This window comes from Dendrobium catenatum, unplaced genomic scaffold (assembly GCF_001605985.2).
Source record: "Dendrobium catenatum unplaced genomic scaffold, ASM160598v2 fragScaff_scaffold_390, whole genome shotgun sequence".
In the NCBI taxonomy this organism is placed as follows: Eukaryota; Viridiplantae; Streptophyta; class Magnoliopsida; order Asparagales; family Orchidaceae; genus Dendrobium; species Dendrobium catenatum.
In genome coordinates, this window is record NW_021318852.1 from 5,308,426 (window position 1) to 5,328,847 (window position 20,422).

The 20,422-nt window shown below is 39.1% G+C and overlaps 1 protein-coding gene across 1 annotated transcript in view; it reads left to right on the forward strand.

Moving 5' to 3' along the window:
* LOC110097541 (histone-lysine N-methyltransferase ASHH2) overlaps positions 1 to 20,422 on the forward strand; it is a 66,811-nt gene that overhangs the window by 13,788 nt on the left and 32,601 nt on the right. The window contains exons 9-10 of the mRNA XM_020823974.2: positions 6,886 to 6,963; positions 15,792 to 15,848. Of these exons, the coding sequence (XP_020679633.1) occupies positions 6,886 to 6,963; positions 15,792 to 15,848 (135 nt within the window). The remainder of the gene's footprint in view (positions 1 to 6,885; positions 6,964 to 15,791; positions 15,849 to 20,422) is intronic.

A 20,422-nucleotide genomic window follows, 5' to 3' on the forward strand; every position in this document is an offset into this window, starting at 1 on the left:
TAAACATTACAAACAACTCTTATATATAGGCATGAGAGGAGAATACAAATAGCCACAACATTAATTTAAAAGCTTATTTAAATAGGGAATATGAAAAGCCAACAGTCACTTCCCGGAAACTAAGCACCAAAGCCACGGAGACGTTCCCATTCATTCACGGGAAACAGCCCAGCCAGGAACCGAAGAGGCAGCCGCTAGAACCAAGGAGCCAAGGCACGGAATTCCAAGAGCCATCCACGGGAAACTAAGAGCCAATCTGTGGGAACCAATGAGACAAGTACGGAAAACAACCAACATTGGGATTCCAAAAGCCATTTTCGAATCCCAAGGGACAAACTCAACTTTTAAAACTATAAATAAAAGTTACATAAATAAGACAATTAATGAACAAAAACCTAGCTAATAATGAGCTAACCTTTAGTTCAATAAATGAACTAAAAACCAGCTCATAAATGAGCTAAATTCCAGCTCAAAATTTATTGAGCTTGTAGACTCGAGGGAGGCCAAAATTGATTTGTTTTGGACATGAGTCTACCCCCCCCTTTGTCTACATCAATAATTTATGCATCGATTTCGCTTAGTACATGCTCGGTACCGCTTAGCACATGCTCGGTACCGCTCAGTACATGCTCGGTACCGCTCAGTACATGCTCGGTATCGAACAAGTACATGCTCGGTACTTAGCGGTACATGCTCGTACCGTTGAGCAAGTACACGCTCGGTTTGGCTCGGTAACAGCCACGCTCGGATACCTGAGCATACAGCCGGTACCGACATAGCAATCCGCTCGAGCATTACCGTCCGAAGCCCAAGGTACCGCGTCTGGTACTGAGCGGTACATGCTCGTATTGAGCATTTAAACAAGCAGAATTTAAAAATTACTCTTAAAAATTACTCATATTTCCAGGTTGAACCCCGCCAGGGGGCCAGTGCCCCCTTGGACCCCCGGCAAGACTGGTAATATTTTGTATTCATGTTGTTTTATTATTGGTATTTGGTAGTACAAATAATTGTTAAAATATATCATATTGTTAGCATGACTAGTGGCATAAGAAGGAAAGATCCTGCATGGAAATATGGACTCAAGTTGAAGTGTCAGCGAAGGTGCAAAGAAGGGATATGTTTACATGAAATGTAATTTCTGTGAGAAACGCATAACTGGTGGTGTCAAGAGATTAAGGATCATCCTAGCCTGCACTCATGTCAATGTGGGACAATGTGCAAAAGTTCCTGATGAGGTGAAGAAGGAATGTACAAATTATTTAAGAGAAGTTTGCCACCACAAAGGAGGTCACACAAGAAATATGGAAAGATGTAGGAGAACTCTTCTTACTATGGATACAACATGAAGTTTCCAGTACTGGAAGCCATCTAGTTTCTTCTGATCGGGAAGTCGGGGCCCATGGATAGTTTATGCTAAATATTGATAACGACGAAAACATAAAGACTCAGGATATTCAGCCTCCTACAACTACAAAAGAACTCAGGAATGAGAGTTTGTTTGGATATCGCCAGATTCTCTATGAAAATGGGATTCCATTTAATGTGTTAGGAGTCCGTCGTGTATCAATATGTTACGATCTGTGGGAAGCTATGGAAGAGGATTACAACTTCCAAGCATGTATGAGCTGAGGACTTGATGCTGAATGAGGAGGTTAAGGACAACTTCAAAAATGTGGGATGATTGTAAGAAGACTTGGATTGAGACAGGAGTGACAATAATGTAGATGGTTGGCAGATATTCGCATAGAAGTATTATTAATTTTTGGCTTAACAATCCATTATGGAACATTTTTCATAAATTCAAGTAGTGCTTCAAGCTTTGTAAAGGATGCACAATTATTGTTTGAAATTTGGATGAAGTTGTGGAGGAAGTGGAGAATGCTTTAGTAGTACAGGTGTTACTGATAATACAAGTGCATACAAAGCTGCAGGAAGAATGTTAATGGAGAAGAGGGCCTCACCTTTACTGACTCTCCTTGTGCTGGCACATTGTATTGGCTTGATGCTTGAGAGGTTGAGATAGTTGCCTACACATAAATCAGTCATATTAAAGGACAAATTCGTTAGTAAGTTTATATACAATCATTCTTGGGTACTCAGCTTGATGAAAAATTCACTGACAAGGAATTATAGACATGCTGTTACAAGATTGCTACTGCATATTTAACATTAATTAGAGATTCAAGGAGTATAAGACAACCTTTGAAAGCAATGTTTGCTTTTGAAGAATGGATAAAAGTTAATGGGTCAAAAAACAAGAAGGAAAAACAAGTTAAAAAGATTGTTATGAAAGACGATTTATTTGGCGCAGTACAAATTATGCTTGAAGACAACGTGACCATTAGTAAGAGGTGCTTAGAATGGTTGATGGTGAGAGGGCGCCGCTATGGGATTTAATTTTTGAAGCAATGGAATATGGCTAAAGAGACATTGCAAAAGAATTGGGAGGTCAAGAAGTGCCTACAAAGAATATTGAGATATTATAGATGAAAAGTGGGATCGACAATTACACCAACACTTACATGCTGTTGCGGTACTATTAAATCCCCAATTTCATTAGATAATAGGATTTCATGTTGACAAAGAGGCTGAAAACTAGTTTGTATGCATGTATGGATAGACTCATTTCTGAAGAAGACACTTCAAAGTGAATGATCAACTTGAGGATTTTCATTTGAAGAAGAGAATGTTTGGATTTAGAGCAGCACATAAGCATGCTCAAAACAGACTCCTGGTATGTTTGTAGTTTTTGTATTTATAATTTTAATTGTATTTTATGTTAAGTCTTCAACTTCAACAATAAAATACTATGTTTGACTTCATGTAGAACGTTCGTTGGGCTAGTTTGAGATTGATGTTCGAATTGAAAAGCTTTGCAGTTAAAGTTTTCTTAGCCTGCGTGTTCGGGCTTCTCATGTGAGCGTAATTTGGAGTCATATTCAATCAAATTCATACAAAGAGAAAGAAATCGATTGGCGGTTAGATCGAAATGACAAAACTAGTTTATGTTATGTTTAACAAAAAACTGAAAGATAGACATCTCAAATTGCCAAAATCAAGGAAATATTGAGAATGAAATTGACCATTTACTTGTTGATTGAGTTACAATCTGATGAGTGAATGGGTTACTTCCTAAGAATGCTGTAGTATCTGAAGTTGAAGCAGAAGGAGAAAGTCATGTCATGAAGAAGACAATGAAGCAATTACCCAATATATAAAAGAAAGAACAAAGTGAGATTGGAGTTTCAAAAAAATTTAAAGGTATTCTTTAAATATAATGAATTATTTTGTTATGTTACTATTATTTCATTTTAGAGCTAATGAAATATTAACTGATATAGGAGATAAAGGAAAAAATATTATAGATGAGAGAAGAGTTGGAGAAGACTTTAACATAATTATGAAGATTCTCTGAAGACAATCAAAGTGATGATGAGCCTGCTTTGGGTTTTAATCCTAAGGGGATGTTTTATTTTAAGTGAGTTTTTTTAAATCTATTCCAGTAATATTATCTTAAAACAATTCTTCAAATTCATAGTTGACATAATATTTTATTATTTTTTATATTTATAAATTTTAAATAATATTTAATAATTTTGAGGCTTAGCCCCTCGATCGCCTCGAGGCTTACGCCTCGTCTCGCTTAGAAAAAAATGCCTCGATTCCGAATTTCGCCTTTAAAACCTTGGTCCATAGAGGGGAAAATTGTGATCTAAGTATCTATAGAGAGATAAAGAAACTAAAGTAGAATACGAATAGATGTCGACATGATGTGTAATGTTGCAGTAATGGAAATGTTTGTTGTAATGCAGTGATGAAAACTGAAGTAATAAGAATAGAGGAAAAAGAGGAAGAAAGAGAACATAAATGAAAGCTTGCAGTCAATGCAACAATGAAGGCTGTATCTTATGGAAGTTTTTAAGAAAAAATCCAAAGGCTTTGATACCTTGGCCAGAATTGGAGAGAATTGGTTGAGATTTTCATTTCAACATTTTTGTAGTTAATACAATTATACGAAAGCTTTAAAAAAAACATACACTATAAAGAATGATAATTATAGAATAGTTATATGCTTCGTGAATTGATGAGTAGGCAATAGGGATTCTAATATCGATGGGGTGGTAGATGGAAGTAAGAAAAGATACGGAAGCCTTGGTGAGTGTGGCTTTAACTGACAAAAAATGTAGGTTTTTCATAGAAGAATGATTGAACATCTTATTTAAACGGCTGTTATGTGGTCAGAATTTTATTTTCGTATGAGCCATCCTTTTTAATTTCTAAGTAATGTTTTCTGTAATGTGGTCACTATAGTGGAATTTGTGTCGCCAGGGTGTTTGAAGTTTGTTCTTTCTTTTGGTTAAAGAAGCCTTTGAGATCAGAAAGAGTTGATAAAATGAAACAAATTCTTTATCCTTAGCATTCTTGGAGCAATAGAATCTTATTGCAACTCTTGCAAAATTTATACTGTTCAGTTTCCTAGCCCATCAACTACGTCGTGTTATGGCAAAAATTGAAATATTCTTGTTCCTTGTTTTATTGGTTTGCCCATCTCAAGTTCCGTGTTAATATTTGAGGCTAATTATATGATAAAGTTTAAAAAATCCATGCTAAGTTGAGGGGGACATCGACAGGAATTTCGGCGCGTTTATCCGAGACGACATCGGAGATCGATGGCCATGATGGAGAGCCTTTACTATTGATGCCTATTTTGTATGCATTTCATGTATTATGTATTTCTTTTCAGTTTTTCCACTTTTGCCCTTATGGGTAGTTGATTGCTTTTGTAGCCCAAGGGTATTAGTCTTTGTATTAGTTTGTCATGTAGAGCCTATATATATGGCTCTTGATCTTGTATGAGGATTATTGATTATTGAAATGAAATTCTTCTCTTTGTGTTCTCTTTGTGAGTTCATGTTTTCTTGATCTCTTGTGAGTTCAATTCTCCTGGACTTCTGTGTGAGTTCTATTGGAGGAGTCGTGAGGCTTGTAATCTCTATTCTTCCACCTTCTCACCATGCAAACAACAATCCAACTCAAGCACTAGAGAACCTACCCCTCTATTGCTCCGCCTGGCAGCCCCCAACCGGCCGCCAACGCCTAGCTCCACCGGCCGGCCACCTTGCCGCCGGCCTCTTCCCCCCATCCTCCCGCCACTGCTCTCTCCCCTAGCCTTCTTTGAAATTTGAATTTCAAAATTCAAATTCTTTCCAAATTAGGAAAGCCCAATTTAGGAAAGTTTTAATTTTTTTTTGAATTCAATTTTTAATTCAAATTGAATTTGATTCATTAGAATTTCTTTCCTAGTTATCATCCCAATTTGGAAACCCCCTCATTCTCCAAACCTCTCCCACCTCCTTGATGCCGCCGGCCCCTAGGATGGGTGCCCATTGATTGCTTAATTAATTCCCTCTTCCATGTTTGAAATCCAAATTGATTTCAAAATATTTTTCCCTCTAAACTTTTAAAACTGAAATTTATTTCAGTTTTATTCCTAAACCGTTCATCTCTCTCTCTCTCTCTCCATACCGCCGGCTCCTTATTGGGCTCCCTCCCATTACTCCCCCATTAAGGTATTAATTGCAATTAATTTTGGGGTTCAAATTTCAAATTACTTCTCTCCTAAATTCCTAAAATCTGAGAATAATTTCAGATTTAGATCTAAACCTAGCTCCTCCCCTCCTCTCCAAACCGACCCCCTCTTTTCTCTTGGGTTTTCTTCGTGACCTCTCATCTACAAGCCCATGTTGCATGGCGGATCCCGCCATTTATCACGGACTCGAATACGACATCTACGGAGCCATCCACGTTCTTCGATCTCCTTTCTTCGACGTTGGATTTGGCTTTGACGACACCATTGAAGATTATTTGAATCGAATCCTCCCCACCCTTGTGGACGCCGTCGACGACCAATTTTCATACTACGAGTGGATCATCCACGGTCATCCTTCCGCGCCACCTCCACCTCCGAGGACCTTTCCAACAACGACGTTCCTCGGCTCCTCCCTCCTTTTGGCGACCTCATTTCTAGCGTGGACGATCTTCCTCCGCTCAACCTAGATTCGTAGGAATGAGAGAAAGGTCTCAAGGTGATCAACTTGTTATTAATCTTTGGATTCAAGTTATAAGCTTTTAACATTACTTTCCCCTTTGTATTTGATTAAATTTTTTTGGTTAATTTCCATGTAATTCTTTGCCTAAGCAAGTGGAACACGGAGATTTTTTGTAACCAACTTTGAATGGATGCATGATTTTATACAGGTTAAACTAATAGTAAATTCTCTTTTTAATCTTGTGTAACTCCAAGCTTGCATCACATCATAAGTAATATGATATTTTTAACCTGATAAGTATATCACAACTTTTTTATTTGCCTAATTATTCTCAATCTTAGCTGTCTTTTATGTGGGACTTGATTTCATGCCCGTGAGTAGTTGTTCCAATTGCCATAGATATTGTAAATCTTTTGCAGGTTCACAGGGTTTATTAGTTCTTGATGTAAGCTGTTTATTGATGCTATCTTATTTTTTAAAGGCATCTTATCATGGAGAAATTTTGATACTGTTGCAGTCTTGTTTTGTATTTTGTTTTGTTTTTATGTTTTTTTTTTCTCATCACGCACAAGCATTATCTAGTTGTGCTAGTTCCTTTTTGTCAGTACGAGAGGAGTAGATCTTTGATAAGTTGTGTGCATACTATACTTTGTCTCTAAGCATTTTCAGCATAAAGATAATTTAGCTGCATGTAACTGCTCCACAATATTTTCTATTTTATGTTGTTTGCGAACATATTCTTTCCATAAAGAACTATTGCTTATAAACAAGAAGTTGTATATGATTGTCAATGTTCTATTTTGTGATTGGTTATATCTTCTCTGGTTTTCAGGTGATAGATGCATGTTCTAAGGGAAACTTGGGGCGTTATGTTAATCACAGCTGCGATCCTAATTGTCGCACTGAAAAGGTGAGTTTTTCCTTAGTTCTTTATGCTAGCTAGCATGTTTGGGGCATATACACCCTATCTTTAATATGCTTTTGTTGTCCCGTCACACTCTGTATTTAATATTTATTTTTTTGGTCATAGTTTTGTTGAGAATTCTCTAGTTGAGCTCAAAAAGAGTTTTTGTTTGTATGGCAACTCTGCACCACCTAATAAATGGCCTGAAGTGGATAGAGTTGGGCAGGCTGTTTGGGTAAACGTCATTCTTTCTATAACTTGTACCTTATGGTGGAAACTTCTTGTGTGTGAGATGGGGGGTTTTTGATTTCTATAACAGCTCTGGGTGTTGCAGGAATATTGCAAGCAACACACATGACATTTTTATTATAAGACTAGTTTTTGGTGGAGATAGGTCTATAGATGTAATAGGAAATATTCGAATATTTCAAATAATTCATAACAAGAATAGAGAAGAACATCAATAGGATCACACAAAATCTGGTGGAAAACTCTCTAAATTATAATTTGATTGCAAAAGAGAGAACTAACACTAACATAAACAACAAAAACAAAGATACAATTGATCCTCAATTCAAGAGGATGATTATTCTCTCCCAATCTCTAGATAAGTCTAGAGCCCAAGACACCAAGAAGAACCCTCACAATAATACAATAATCAAACATAAACCTAACCATAATCTCCCTCCCATACTTAAGGCATACAATTAAAACAATAAGACAAAAAGGCCTAAAGGCCCTTGTCTCTCCTTTGGCTTCAAATTTGAATTTGAAATCAAGTGGACCCCACCCCATCTCTCTCTCCCCCTCTTGCCAGTTGCCACTGCCCCTCCTCTTGTTAACGTGAACCGACCCCTTCCAAAGAATCAGCTTGTCCTCAAGGTGAAAACAAGGAAACTGATGTTTCACCCTCTCATATGGCTCCAATGTGGTGTCGTAGTTCGGGAGGTTCTTCCACTTGATCAACACTTCCTTAGCTCCATCTTCTCTCTGGCAAACCCCTATCAGCTCCAAGGGTTCCAACATCACCTCTAAATCCTCAGTTAGTGTCATTGGTAACTTAGAGCTTGCTACAAAATCTCCAATTGCCCTCCTTAACTGAGATACCTAGAACACTGGGTGTATCGTTGCTGCTGGAGGTAGTTTTAGCTGATAAACCATAGCTCCAATCCTCTCTAATATCTCGTATGGCCCAAAGTATCTTGGGGCAAGCTTCTCATTTCTCCTGTTGGCTACTAATCTTTGCCTGTAAGGTTGAAGATTTAAGAGCACCCTTTCCCCTACTTCGAACTGGATGTCCTTCCTATGCTCATATGTCTTATTCTTCATAATCTGTTGAGCTCTTAGCATATGCCTCTTCTATTCTTCCAATATTCTATCCCTTTCCTCCAAGTACTCCTTCATTGAAGAAACTGGAGTGCTGCTATGTCCATAGTGCACTAAGTGAGGAGGTTCCCTTTCGTACAATATCTTAAATAGGGTCATCTGAGAAGCAGAAAGAAAAGAGATGTTGTTCCAATACTCGCCCATGCTAGTCATTTGGCCCATAACTTGGGCGTCCCCGACACAAAGCATCTTAAGTAAGTTCCAAACTCTTGTTGACCACTTCTGTTTGGCCATCCATTTGTGGCTGGTAGGCAGTGTTCCTCTTCAACACTGTCCCGTGAAGTCTGAACAACTCCCTCAAAAAAATGGCTGAGAAACACCTTATCCCTACCAGATATTATATCATATGGTACTCCATGCAGTCTGACCACCTCTCTAATGAAGACTGTTGCCACTATCACTGCAGTGTATGGATGTCGTAGGGGAATAAAATGAGCATATTTTCTCAAGTGGTTCACCATCACCAGGATCATTGTGAAGCCCTTTGATCTGGGTAGCCCATCAATGAAATCCATGGACATTTACTCACATACATGACTTGGTAAACCAAGTGGCTGTAATAATCCTCCTGTAGACATTGCCATGTACTTGTTCCTCTAACTAAACCTGACGACCATCTCCTCCACATTCTTATGCATCCCCTTCCAATCCAGCTCTGAAGATTGTCTCATGTAGGTCGTTTGCACCCCTGAATGTCCCCCGGCAACTCTCCCATGGAACTTCTAGAGCAAGTGTGGTATGTGGACTGATGTTTGAGGTATAACAAACCTCCCATGGTACAAAAGTCTCTCCCCCACCAAAGAATACCCCGGATGGCTACTCCATTCCCTCAGTAAATCAGCCTTGATCTTCCCCAACTCCTCATCTCGAGCACTCTCCTCCTTGATGGCCTCCCAATCTTACATCAATGGAATTGACACTGATGTCGCATGCAACTCCCCTGTACATCTGTACAAGGCATATGCTGCCTTGTTCTTCACTCTTGGTCTATATTGGATCTCAAAATCATAACTCAGCAGCTTGGATAGTCACCTCTGTTGCTCCTTTGTCACCATCCGCTGCTCCAACAAGTGCTTCAAGCTCTGCTTGTCCGTCTTGACAACGAAATGCCTACCTAACAGGTAGGGCCGCCATTTCTAGATAGCTAGTACAATGGCCATCAACTTCCGCTCATAAACTGATTTCAGCCTGGCCCTAGCTATCAACACTTGGCTGAAATAGGCAATAGGTCGATGATTTTGCATATGCACTGCCCTCAATCCATATACTGAAGCATCTGTCTCTACTACGAACGCCTGAGTGAAGTCTGGTAGTGTTAAGACTGGTACAGTCGTCATAGCCTTCTTCAGGCTCTTAAAAGTTGCTGTGGCTGCATCCCCCCATAGGAATCCATACTTCTTCAATTGTTCTGTTAATGGCCATGTTATGGTGCTTTACCCTTTCACGAACCTCCTGTAGTATCCTTTCAGTCCTAAGAATCCTCTCAGCTCTTTCAGTTTCTTAGGTAATAGTTATCTCAACATAGCCTCAATTTTTGATTGATCTGCTGCCACCTCTTATTTGGACATAATATGACCCAAATACTCCGCATTAGTCTGGGCAAAACAACACTTCTTCAGGTTGGCCCTTAGCTTATGCTCCTGCAACACCTTTAACACCATCCTCAAATGCTCCCAATGCTCTTCCTCTGTCATGTTGTACACTAGGATATCATGAAAGAACACAAAGACAAATTGCCTGAGGTAAGGTCTGAAGACCTTGGTCATGAGAGATTGGATGTGGCAGGGGTTTTAGTGAGGCCAAAGGGCATCACCAGGAACTCATAATGCCCCTCGTGAGTTCTGGAAGCAGTCTTAGGCACATCCATCTTCTTCATTCTGATCTGATGATATCCTGACTTTAGATCTATCTTGGTGAAGATCACTGCCCTACTCATCTCATCAATTATTGGTATAGGAAACTTGTTTGGCACAGTTTCCTCATTCACCTCCCTATAGTCCACACTAAACCTCCAGCTTCCATCCTTTTTCTTAACTAATGATGAATACTGGATTGGAAAAATGACTAACACTATGCCTGGTAATCCTCGCATCCAGCATTTCTCTAATCAACTTCTCAGTCTCATCCTTCTGAAATTGAGGATAATAGTAAGGTCTGACGCTGATAGGTGATACACGTTCCCTTAAGGTGATAACATGCTCTTGCTCCCTTGGTGGAGGCAATCCTTGAGGCGTCTGAAACACCTCCTGGAATTGTTGGATCAATGGATGTATGGAGAGGGTATCTCCCCTTTCTCCTCTAATCTAACTCCCTCTAAGATGTGCAGCCCCACCAATAGCCTTCCCCCACCTCTTGAATATTCCTCACCATGTTTTTGAGTGACATCATAGCTTTGGATAGCCCTACATCTCTCCTGATCACCACCTTTCTTCCATCCACTCCCAGCTCCATTGTTAGTGCTCCCCAATTGACCTTGGTGTCCCCCAAGTTTTGCAGTCACTTAATCCTCAGGATGACATATGTATTTTCTAACTCTAGTGAGAGAAATTTTTTCCTCACCTGAATCCCTTGGATAGTCAATACCACTCCTCTACAAATCCCTTGGCCTTTCTCCACCTTTCATGTACCCATCATCACCCCATAACAACCGATGTCCACCAATTTCACTCCCAGTTGGTCGACGACCTGAGTAGAAATGAAATGATGGGTAGCCCCACTATCAATAAGAATCATCACCTCCTTGCCCCCTATCTCCCCTTTCACATTCATGATATGATTCACGGTGAATCCTACCATCGAGTTCAAGGAAACCTCTGCTATATCCAGATGCATTTCCTCCTCTATCTCTTCCTCTACCTCTCCCTCGCCTCCCTCAGTTTATTCTTCATCACAGATGGTGAAAACCTGAAGAGGTCGGTCCCTGCACCTATGCCATGAAGTGTACTTCTTATCACACCTGAAACACAACCCCTTTGCACTCTTCTCATGTATCTCCTTCTCTGTCAGCCTTCTGTAATTTCCCCTGCTCCCTCCTCCTATTGTCTTCTCCCTGGTGGCCTCACGAAATCCTCCTGTTGCAGGTCCTTTGGGTGCTAAGTGGGTGGTCGTCATCCTGTAAGCGCCTCCTATGCTACTGATCCTGGCTCCCTTTTCTAGTTTATTCTGATTCTCTACCAACTGTGCCAACTTCATAGCCTCTCTTAAGTCACGAGGCATCATGACTTTCACCGCCGCTCTGATCTCTGCCTTGAGCCCCTTCATGAAATTTCCCTCCGATGTAGTCTCTGATAATTGCTCCACGCGAATGGCTAGGTGCTCGAGCCCCTCCTGATAGTCTGCCATTGATCCGCCCTGCACCAGTGCAATAAACTGCTCATAGAAGTCCCCTCCTCCGTCTGTTTGGAAACGTTTTAATAAACAGTCATTGAATGCTCTCCAGCTCCGTATAGGTCTCCTTTGGTACCTCCATTGGAATCATGAAAACAACTTCCCTTCTAAACATAGGCCTGCTACTATCAGTTTCTCCTCATCCGACAACCCATTGACTGTAAAGTACCTCTCCACCTTGTAGATCCATCCATAATTGTCATCCTCTTAAAAAATTAGCATATTCAGCTTCCTCACCTTTGGCTCTCCCCCGTTTTCCTGTATTCCTCGATACATTCTCCTCTCCCAAGTGCTTTGCTCTCTCCACGCCTCTCTGATCTTCCCTTACATGTTCATCTTCAAACCCCTCTTCACTTTCTTCCCTCATTTCTCCAAAATTAGCACCCTTCCTATCATAATTTTCCTCCTTTGTCTCCCAACCAGCACCCTTTATTCTATGCTCCCTATTTCCACGTCTCTCTCCTCACCTTGCCCCTTTCTCCTCAATGATTTATACACCGCTTTCCCTCCTACGAAAATCAGAATTCATAATTCTTCCCATTAGTTCCTTTGCCTCTGATGCCGCCGTTTGGATTTGATTTTCCAATAACATCTTCACCATCAAATGAAGATTGGAAACTTTGTCTTCCACAGACGAAACCTTGTCTTCTACGGATGAAATTCGATTGTCCACCGTGACTTTTATTTGGCTCATCTCTCCTTCAAAACACTCTTCCAACGCATCTACCTTCTTGGTCGCCATCAAATTTTTTAGATTTTGATCAAAAAATTAGCAAGGGTTCCTTCCTTCGGATGAATTTTCGCCACTGAAATTTCAAAAAATCAGCGCCCGATGGTCTTAAGACTTGTTTTGATACCAATTTGATAGGAAATACTTGAATATTTCAAGTAAACCTTAACAAGAATAGAGAGGAACATCAATAGGATTACACAAAATCTGGTGGAAAACTCTCTAAATTGTAATTGGATTGCAAAGGTGAGACCTAATTGAAACAACGAAAATAAAGGTAGAATTGATCCTCATTTCGAGAGGAGGATCGTTCTCTCCCAATCTCTAGATGAGTCTAGAGTCCAAGACACCAAGAAGAACCCTCACAAGAACATAATAGTCAAACTTAACCATAACCCTATTCTCCCTCCGATACTTAAGGCATACAATTAAAACAATAAGACAAAAAGACCTAAAGGCCCTTGTCTTTCCTTTGGCTTCAAATTTGAATTTGAAATCAAGTGGACCCCACCCCATCTCTCTCTCTCTCTCTCTCTCTCTCTCTCTTGCTATCGTCGTTCCTCCTGTAAATGTGAACCAGCCCCTTCTAAGGGGCCGGCTGGACCGGTCCACTAGGGGCGGGTCTAACAAGATGTTAGAGATTCCTCTATCTATTTTGGAGGACTTCCTCAAAATATTCATGTTGGTGTTAAGAGGCTATATCTGTAATTTTTTTTTTCTTTTGGCATTAGCTGGTAGTTGCTGTAAGTGCGCCTGAGTTGGCAGATTCACTGTTCTATCCTTTTTCAATGACATAGTGCACTAAAAAAGTAGAGATTTTTTTCAGTTGGGATATTAGTGCTGCTCTTGATTATGAAAATTATGAGCTATTATAATGTCATTGTTGCATGGGCGACATGAAAGGGAGATTGAAATGTCACCGTTGGCTAAAGTGGGAGGATAATGAACAATCATATAGTTTACTCTTAATTTAATTTTAAGTGCTTCTGCTATGATATTGTCTTGGACAAGCATATTGATTTCACTTGCATGTTTTTCAATTTAACTTTTAGTGTTAACCTGTATACATCTTATCTATCATTTGTGGAGTGTTGTTTGCATAATAAATAGTTTTTACCTTTGTTTTAATGGTTGTTGCTGTTAAAGGGGGATGCCTAGTACGTTATGCTCTCTCCGCATGAAACTTTTTATTATATCTTCATGAATTTTGCTTTTCCTAATTAATGGTCCACCTATTATGAGTTATACGACGGATGAAGAAATGAGCTTCTTTGAAATTTACAATATGCCATTGTTGACTGTACAAAAAAAAAATAATAATAATAACAAAAAGAAAAAAAAATTCAGAGAAACCGACATTCCTCTCCAAGCCGGCCCCATCTCGCCAAAACGACGCACCTCTCGGAGACACAGGAGGAATGACTGAAAAATGATGATTCATAAAGGTGAACCAAATAGTTGGGATGATGTTAATGATTATGACGATGAATCTAAAAATAAGGATAATTTTTTCTTGTGAAGAATTGAATGCTGATTAGATCTAAGCAAAGTAAATTTAATTTTAAGGATGTTATTAACATATGAAAAAATTGACTGTTTATAAATCTATAAGTTGAAAGTGAAGAGGAACCAAATGGAAGTTTTGTTAGATGTACAATTTCTTTTACTCTAGCCTTTCAGCAGGGATTTTTTATAAAATTCTGCATGCAAATTTTTTGAATAGGCTACGTCTGCAATGTGCTTAATTTGCTCATCGCATCATAATGACTTCATCGTCTAACAAGGTGTTGGTGTAATCTGCCTTCATAAATAATTATCCATGCTGGCATTTCTTATCTGAAAGTTTTCATATGCCGCTCAGACCCAATTTCCTTTTTTTTGTCCGATAAGCTTTGCCTCCTTTGAGATGAAGCTTAAATGTGCTTAACTTATACGACTTTGAGTTTTCTTTCTTGAATCTGAAGCCCATGAAAATATAATTATTGTTCATACAGTTTAGGTAGTGTTAAATCTCAGTCTCTCTTCTCGTATTGATCCCATGGCCAAGAATAGCTAATCCATGGGAGATTCCGGCCTATCTCATGCCGGTTTCCTTCCATAGCGAGACAACTGATTTAGAAAGAAATTTATGAGGGCAATAATACCTGATTTTGTAATTTAAGTATTCCTTTATTTGATATGATGTATAGATCTATAAATAGAGAAGAATTTCTGTAATAAAATTCAATTTTTCCCTCTCAAATCCCTAATTTCAACATGGTATCAGAGCCACGAAGGAAGTAAAGAAGAGGAATCCATTGGAAGTCAAGCGAGAAGGACCGAGCCGAAGCCTAGCGGGACGAAGCCTTATCAGACGGAGCCTAAAGCTGGAGTTGATGGAACCTAGCGAAGACGAAGCCTAACCCTGAGTTGTGGACAGAAATCTGAGACAAGAAGATGTTGCTATCCTAAAGAACTTTATTGAAAAGATCGAGTTTATGATTTTCTTGTAGGACTAAATGCATAATTTAATCAATTGAGAGTCCGGATCCTTGGAAAAGAGGAGAAACCATCATTAAATGAAACCATTTCTCTCATTCGCGCTGAAGAAAGCCGACTGGGAGTGATGCTGGAGCCAAAGGTTGTTGAAAGTTCAACAATGGCGATGAACATAGAAGCATCATGGAAGGAAAATGTAAAAACTCCACAAAAATTAAAGATAAAGATTCACTTTGGTGCATTTATTGCAAGAAGTCAAGACGCACAAATGAGACGTGCTGGAAAATACATGAAGAACCCTCCATTAAGGAGTGGAATCAAAGAAGTGAAACAAGGAGAACATCACATGCCAACAATACAATGTAATTGAAACAAAACGATAGTACTTGAAAACAGTAAACTGCTATGGCAATCAAAGCTGTAGTGACCAAAACTGTGTATGCATATTTGATTTCCGAATTAAAACCGAGCTTTAGAACTTTGGTTTTACTAAATGCCTTATTTGATATTCACAGGAGAAGGTAATAGTCAAATCTGCCATAATAAATACTATATCCGTTCATGGTTTTGAAAATATTCTCTCTCTAGCTAGGCCCAAAATTTTTTTGTCCAATAAAAAAAAAATTGTCTAAACGTTGAAGTTGGTTATTTTTCATGCCATTCTTTTTATCTTACGTACAAAATGTGAAGTAATAAGCATTTTGATTTTGACATTATACTAAATCGTATTTTATGCATTTTAGGTGTCATTTGATTCGGTTTGAAGATTTGTTCAACCTAGAGAATTTTGAATTTTTTTTTCATGTGTTATTATGCTAATTCATTTAACCTGTTTTAACTTTGATGCAACCAGTGGATGGTTAATGGAGAGGTTTGTATTGGCCTGTTTGCTATTCGGGATATCAAGAAGGTAACGCCCCTTGAATGCTGGCATGATTATATTTCTGCTGTATTATATTTCTTAATAATTTGCTGACACCTGTAGGAGCAACTTTCAATTCTGGCTAAACTGTCTTTACTGCTTACCATGTTTGTAAATTATCTGATGTGTATCCCCCAATATATTGCTAGATGTTTTTTCAGTATACCCTGTGTTTGTCAAGAAGTTTCTCATAATTTGATTTGCATATAATCTGGTGAGAATTTCTTGTGAAATGAGCACATTTTATAAAAAATGTGTCTCATCTACCTTGCGGACGTAAGCGCAATGCGAATTAAGAAATTTAGATGGTTTTGTGATTATAATGTGCTTTAGTGTAATTACAACCTGATTGTTGCTTGAATTTTTTGATTGCATGCTTTGGGTTTATTGGGTAAGTTTGCTGGACAGCTGTAGGATGATAAATTTATGATTTCAGATTAATTAATGCTAACCGGGAGGATTATAGATGATTAGTTAATGTTCTTTTGCAGCCCTAAATCACTAATTATTTCATGAGACCGAAAATTATAGCTAATTTTATGCAGAAAGGGCCTGAATTATGGGGGCAATTCAAACATCAAATTTTCAGATTTTTATTTCTTGCTGTAAGCTAGTAATTACTCAAAATGATGAGTTGAAAACTTGAAATGGCACAGAGAATATTATGGAGGCCAGAGCAGTAGCGGTGAAGAAAAATGATGGTCTATGGAGACTGCCGTTGCTTCATGGTAGATTGCCAAGTCAGAGACATCAAATGCTATGTTAATTCTCATTTTTCCTAGAATTTCCAAATTGCATTGATGTGATACCATGCAAAGGAACAAGAACTGCTTGGAGATTTTAATATAAGATTATTAAAATTTTTCTAGTTATAGAATCGATGCTTATCCAAGTTAGGCTTTCAGAATTATCAATTAGAAACTTTGCAAGGCATGTAATTACAACTAGATTAACGGGATGCTATCAAGTTAACAACATAAAATAAAGAGTATAATGTTATGGCGAAGAAACAATAATTCACGGTTAACAAGTAGAATTTTCACCTTGGGTCCCTCACTCACGCTCTTGACGGTGGGGGCTTTAACGAAGGAAGATTGAGAGCAAACCGAGCAATGCCACTAGGAGACAAATTGTGCCCAAAGTATAGTCTGTTGGAGAAGTAGCCGGCGACAGGGAGTCCACGGGATGACTAGTGAGTATCCAACGTCCGGGAGGAATATGCTCCTCGATGGAAGGTTCTAACGTAAAAGGACGCGCTTCAAGTAATCCTCCACAGAAGAGTCCACGTCTATGTTCACGGCGAAGAAAGGAGATTCAAGGATGTTGGTTCGTCCTTGATCATCAAAAAAGAAACCATGGTCGACTTCCGGATCGACCATGTATGGTGGTGGTGACGGTTGGGAGGATCTCTCTTGAGATTGGTGAGGAGAAGGTGAGGGGATGAAGGGAGAAGACTTGGGAGGGTGAGGGGCGGCTAGGGTTGGGGTCCTTTGGGTTGAAACAAGTAGCTTGGGGGGGGGGGGAAAGGTGATGAGAGGGAAAATTTGAATTTTAATTTCAGATTTTCATTAAGGGGAATGGCCAATTTGAAATTCAAATTAACACAATTAAGGGAGTAATGGGGTCCGACGGTTATTAAGGGATTTATGAGGGGTTTAATTGTTGCTTAGGTGGCAAAGTGGAGAGAGAAGGGGGAGAGAAGAGGGGGCCGGCCATAGGGGTTGAGGGAATATGTCTAGGTTCAATGTATGTGGAGCCCAATCGATTGCATACGTAATTAAATCAAATTCTGAATTTAAATTCAAATTTAATTAGCTTTGAGTAGTTTCATAATTGGGTGTAAACTTTTAGGAAGAGATATGAAATTCAAATTTCACATTGAATTCCATTTAAAAACTTTCTAAATAATACAAGATAAATTAGGAAATTAATAATAGCTCTTTGAATATGAATTTCAAATTCAAATGTTAGGAGCAATGGGGGCCAGCAGATGAGGATCCAAGGGGTCGGGGTGGGGCTGATTTCGGTGGAGGAGGTGGGGAATAACAGTGGACGGGTGAGGGAGGGGCGGGATCCAGTGGCTAACGAAAAGGGGAAGTGGTGTAGGAACCGGAACTACCTGCAAAGATCAAAGAAAACAGGAGAAAAGAATAGGAAACGAAGAAGAACCAGAGAGGAAAAAGAGAGGAGAACAGGGAATGTAGGAGGAGAAGTATTCAGATTTTTGTATTCATGTATTCTACCTCTTCCCTTTGCTTCACTACAGATATACTAATACTAGATAAGACAAAAAGTTAGTTACTAAAGGTAGCTGAGCTGGCCACTAACTGGCAGCTGATAGGACTAGAAATAGAAATAGTAATTATAGCTAAGAGTGGAGAAAGCAATACGCAGGGCACATAGCCCGCGGTCTTAGGACCGGCCACATCAGGAAGGGGGCAGGTTGCTGGCCGGTCAGTTGGTGGCCAGTTTGGGGGAGCCAACGGCAAGGGGAGAAGGGAAGAGGTGGAGGAAGATGATAGGAACCAAGAGCTCTCACAAAGAGGGCTGTTGGGTATTTCTTTGAGCCTTTCTTAGGCTTCACCACTCACTCTAGAACTCACAAAGAGATCCAAAACCAAAGCTGAAATTTCATATCAATATTCATCATCTCCAAATACAATAGAAATGACCTATATATATGTCTCACCAAAAAGAAAAGAAATAAAGACTAAATTGTCCTAGGGGCTCAACAACAAATGATCACCCATAAGGGTAAAACAGTAAAAACTGAAAATAAAATAAACTACTACATAAATGACTTAAAAATATAAGGCTCCATATCGTAGTCGTCGATCTCCGATGTCTCCGATGGTACACGTGTCGAAATCTCTGACGATGTCCTCATCATGCATTCATTTTCATAAATGCTCAGTAATACTAAATATGGACTTATCCATCGAATAGCTAACCTTTTGTAGTTCCCTGAGGAATTATTTCAGGACTAACCTAGTCAAACTCCTGATATTGCCCGTCTTTCTTCCTAAAACTTCTGGTACCGTCTATGCATTTTTTAAGAGATTTAATTCTCATATGCAGTTAAGTTTCCGACGAGCATAATCATTCAAGTCTTGCATCTGTGCGAAGCTCTTGGTATGTTCAACAGGCCTAGATGACAATTGTAATACATCTAAATTTACTTGTCTTCTAAGATAGCTTGTAACTGTTTAAGATGGACTCGGCTTAGCATGTCTGCTATGGAGCTGTCGTAAGTAAACTCCAGCACTACAACAAACTATCATAACAAGATCAAGCCTTTATCCCACCATGTGGGGTCGCTATATGAATCATTTTCTTCATTGTGTTCTGTTAAGAGTCAAATTCTCATTTAAATCTAATAAAGAAAGACCATTTCTAATATTTTATAACCACGTTTTTTTAAGTCTACCTCTACCTTTCTTAACATAAGTCAAATCTAATACATCTACTCTCCTAACAGTGTCATCGGAAGGCCGCCATTTTATGTGACCAAACCATCTATTGGTTAATTCTCAATAATTGCATGGGGATTGGGAACAACTGCCTGTTGCTGAATAATGCTTCAACCTATTTTGGAAAATAACAATGTTAGGCTTGTTACAACATCAAGCCTTTATCCCACTACGTGGGGTCGGCTACATGAATCCTTTTTCTCCATTGTGTCCTATTAAAGGTCAAATTCTCGTTTAAATCTAATAAAGAAAGGTCATTCCTAATATTTTCTAACCAGGTCTTTTTAGGTCTGCATCTATCTTTCTTAACATAAGGTAAATCTAATACCTCTACTCTCCTAACTGGGTCATTGGAAGGCCGCCGTTTTATGTGACCAAACCATCTAAGGCGACTCTCTCTAATCTTATCTTCTACTGGAGCTACTCCAACCTTTTCACGTATATGCTCATTTCGTATCCTATCTCTAAGGGTAAAGCCACTCATCCACCTGAGCATCCTCATCTCTGTCACACTTAACTCAATATTATGCTTCTCTTTTAATGGCCAACATTCAACACCATAAAGCATTGCAGGCGTCACTACCATCTTTTAGAATTTTCCCTTAAGTTTGAGGGGTACTTTTCTATCACACAACAAGCCCGATGCATTCCTCCACTTTAACCATCCAACTTGAATTTTGCTGATAATATCCCCATCTATTTCACCATCACTCTGAACAATAGATCCAAGATATCTAAAACGTGTACTCTTATTAATGACTTGATCTCCCAAAGTCACAATCCCCTCACTAGGTCTATTACTACTAAAATCACACTCCATATATTCCGTTTTAGATCTACTCAAGCGTTCTAATGTAGACCTCCATAATTCAAGTTTACTTTCAACTCCTTCTCTAGTCTTATCAAGAAGAAGAATATCATCAGCAAAAAGCATACACCAAGGTACATCCTCTTGCAAATGTCTAGTGAGAACATCTATGACTAAAGCAAAAAGATATGGGCTTAAGGCGGATCCTTGATGTAACCCAACCGAAATAGGGAAATACTTGGTCAAACCACCTTGTGTTTGAACACAAGTAATTGCTCCTGCAT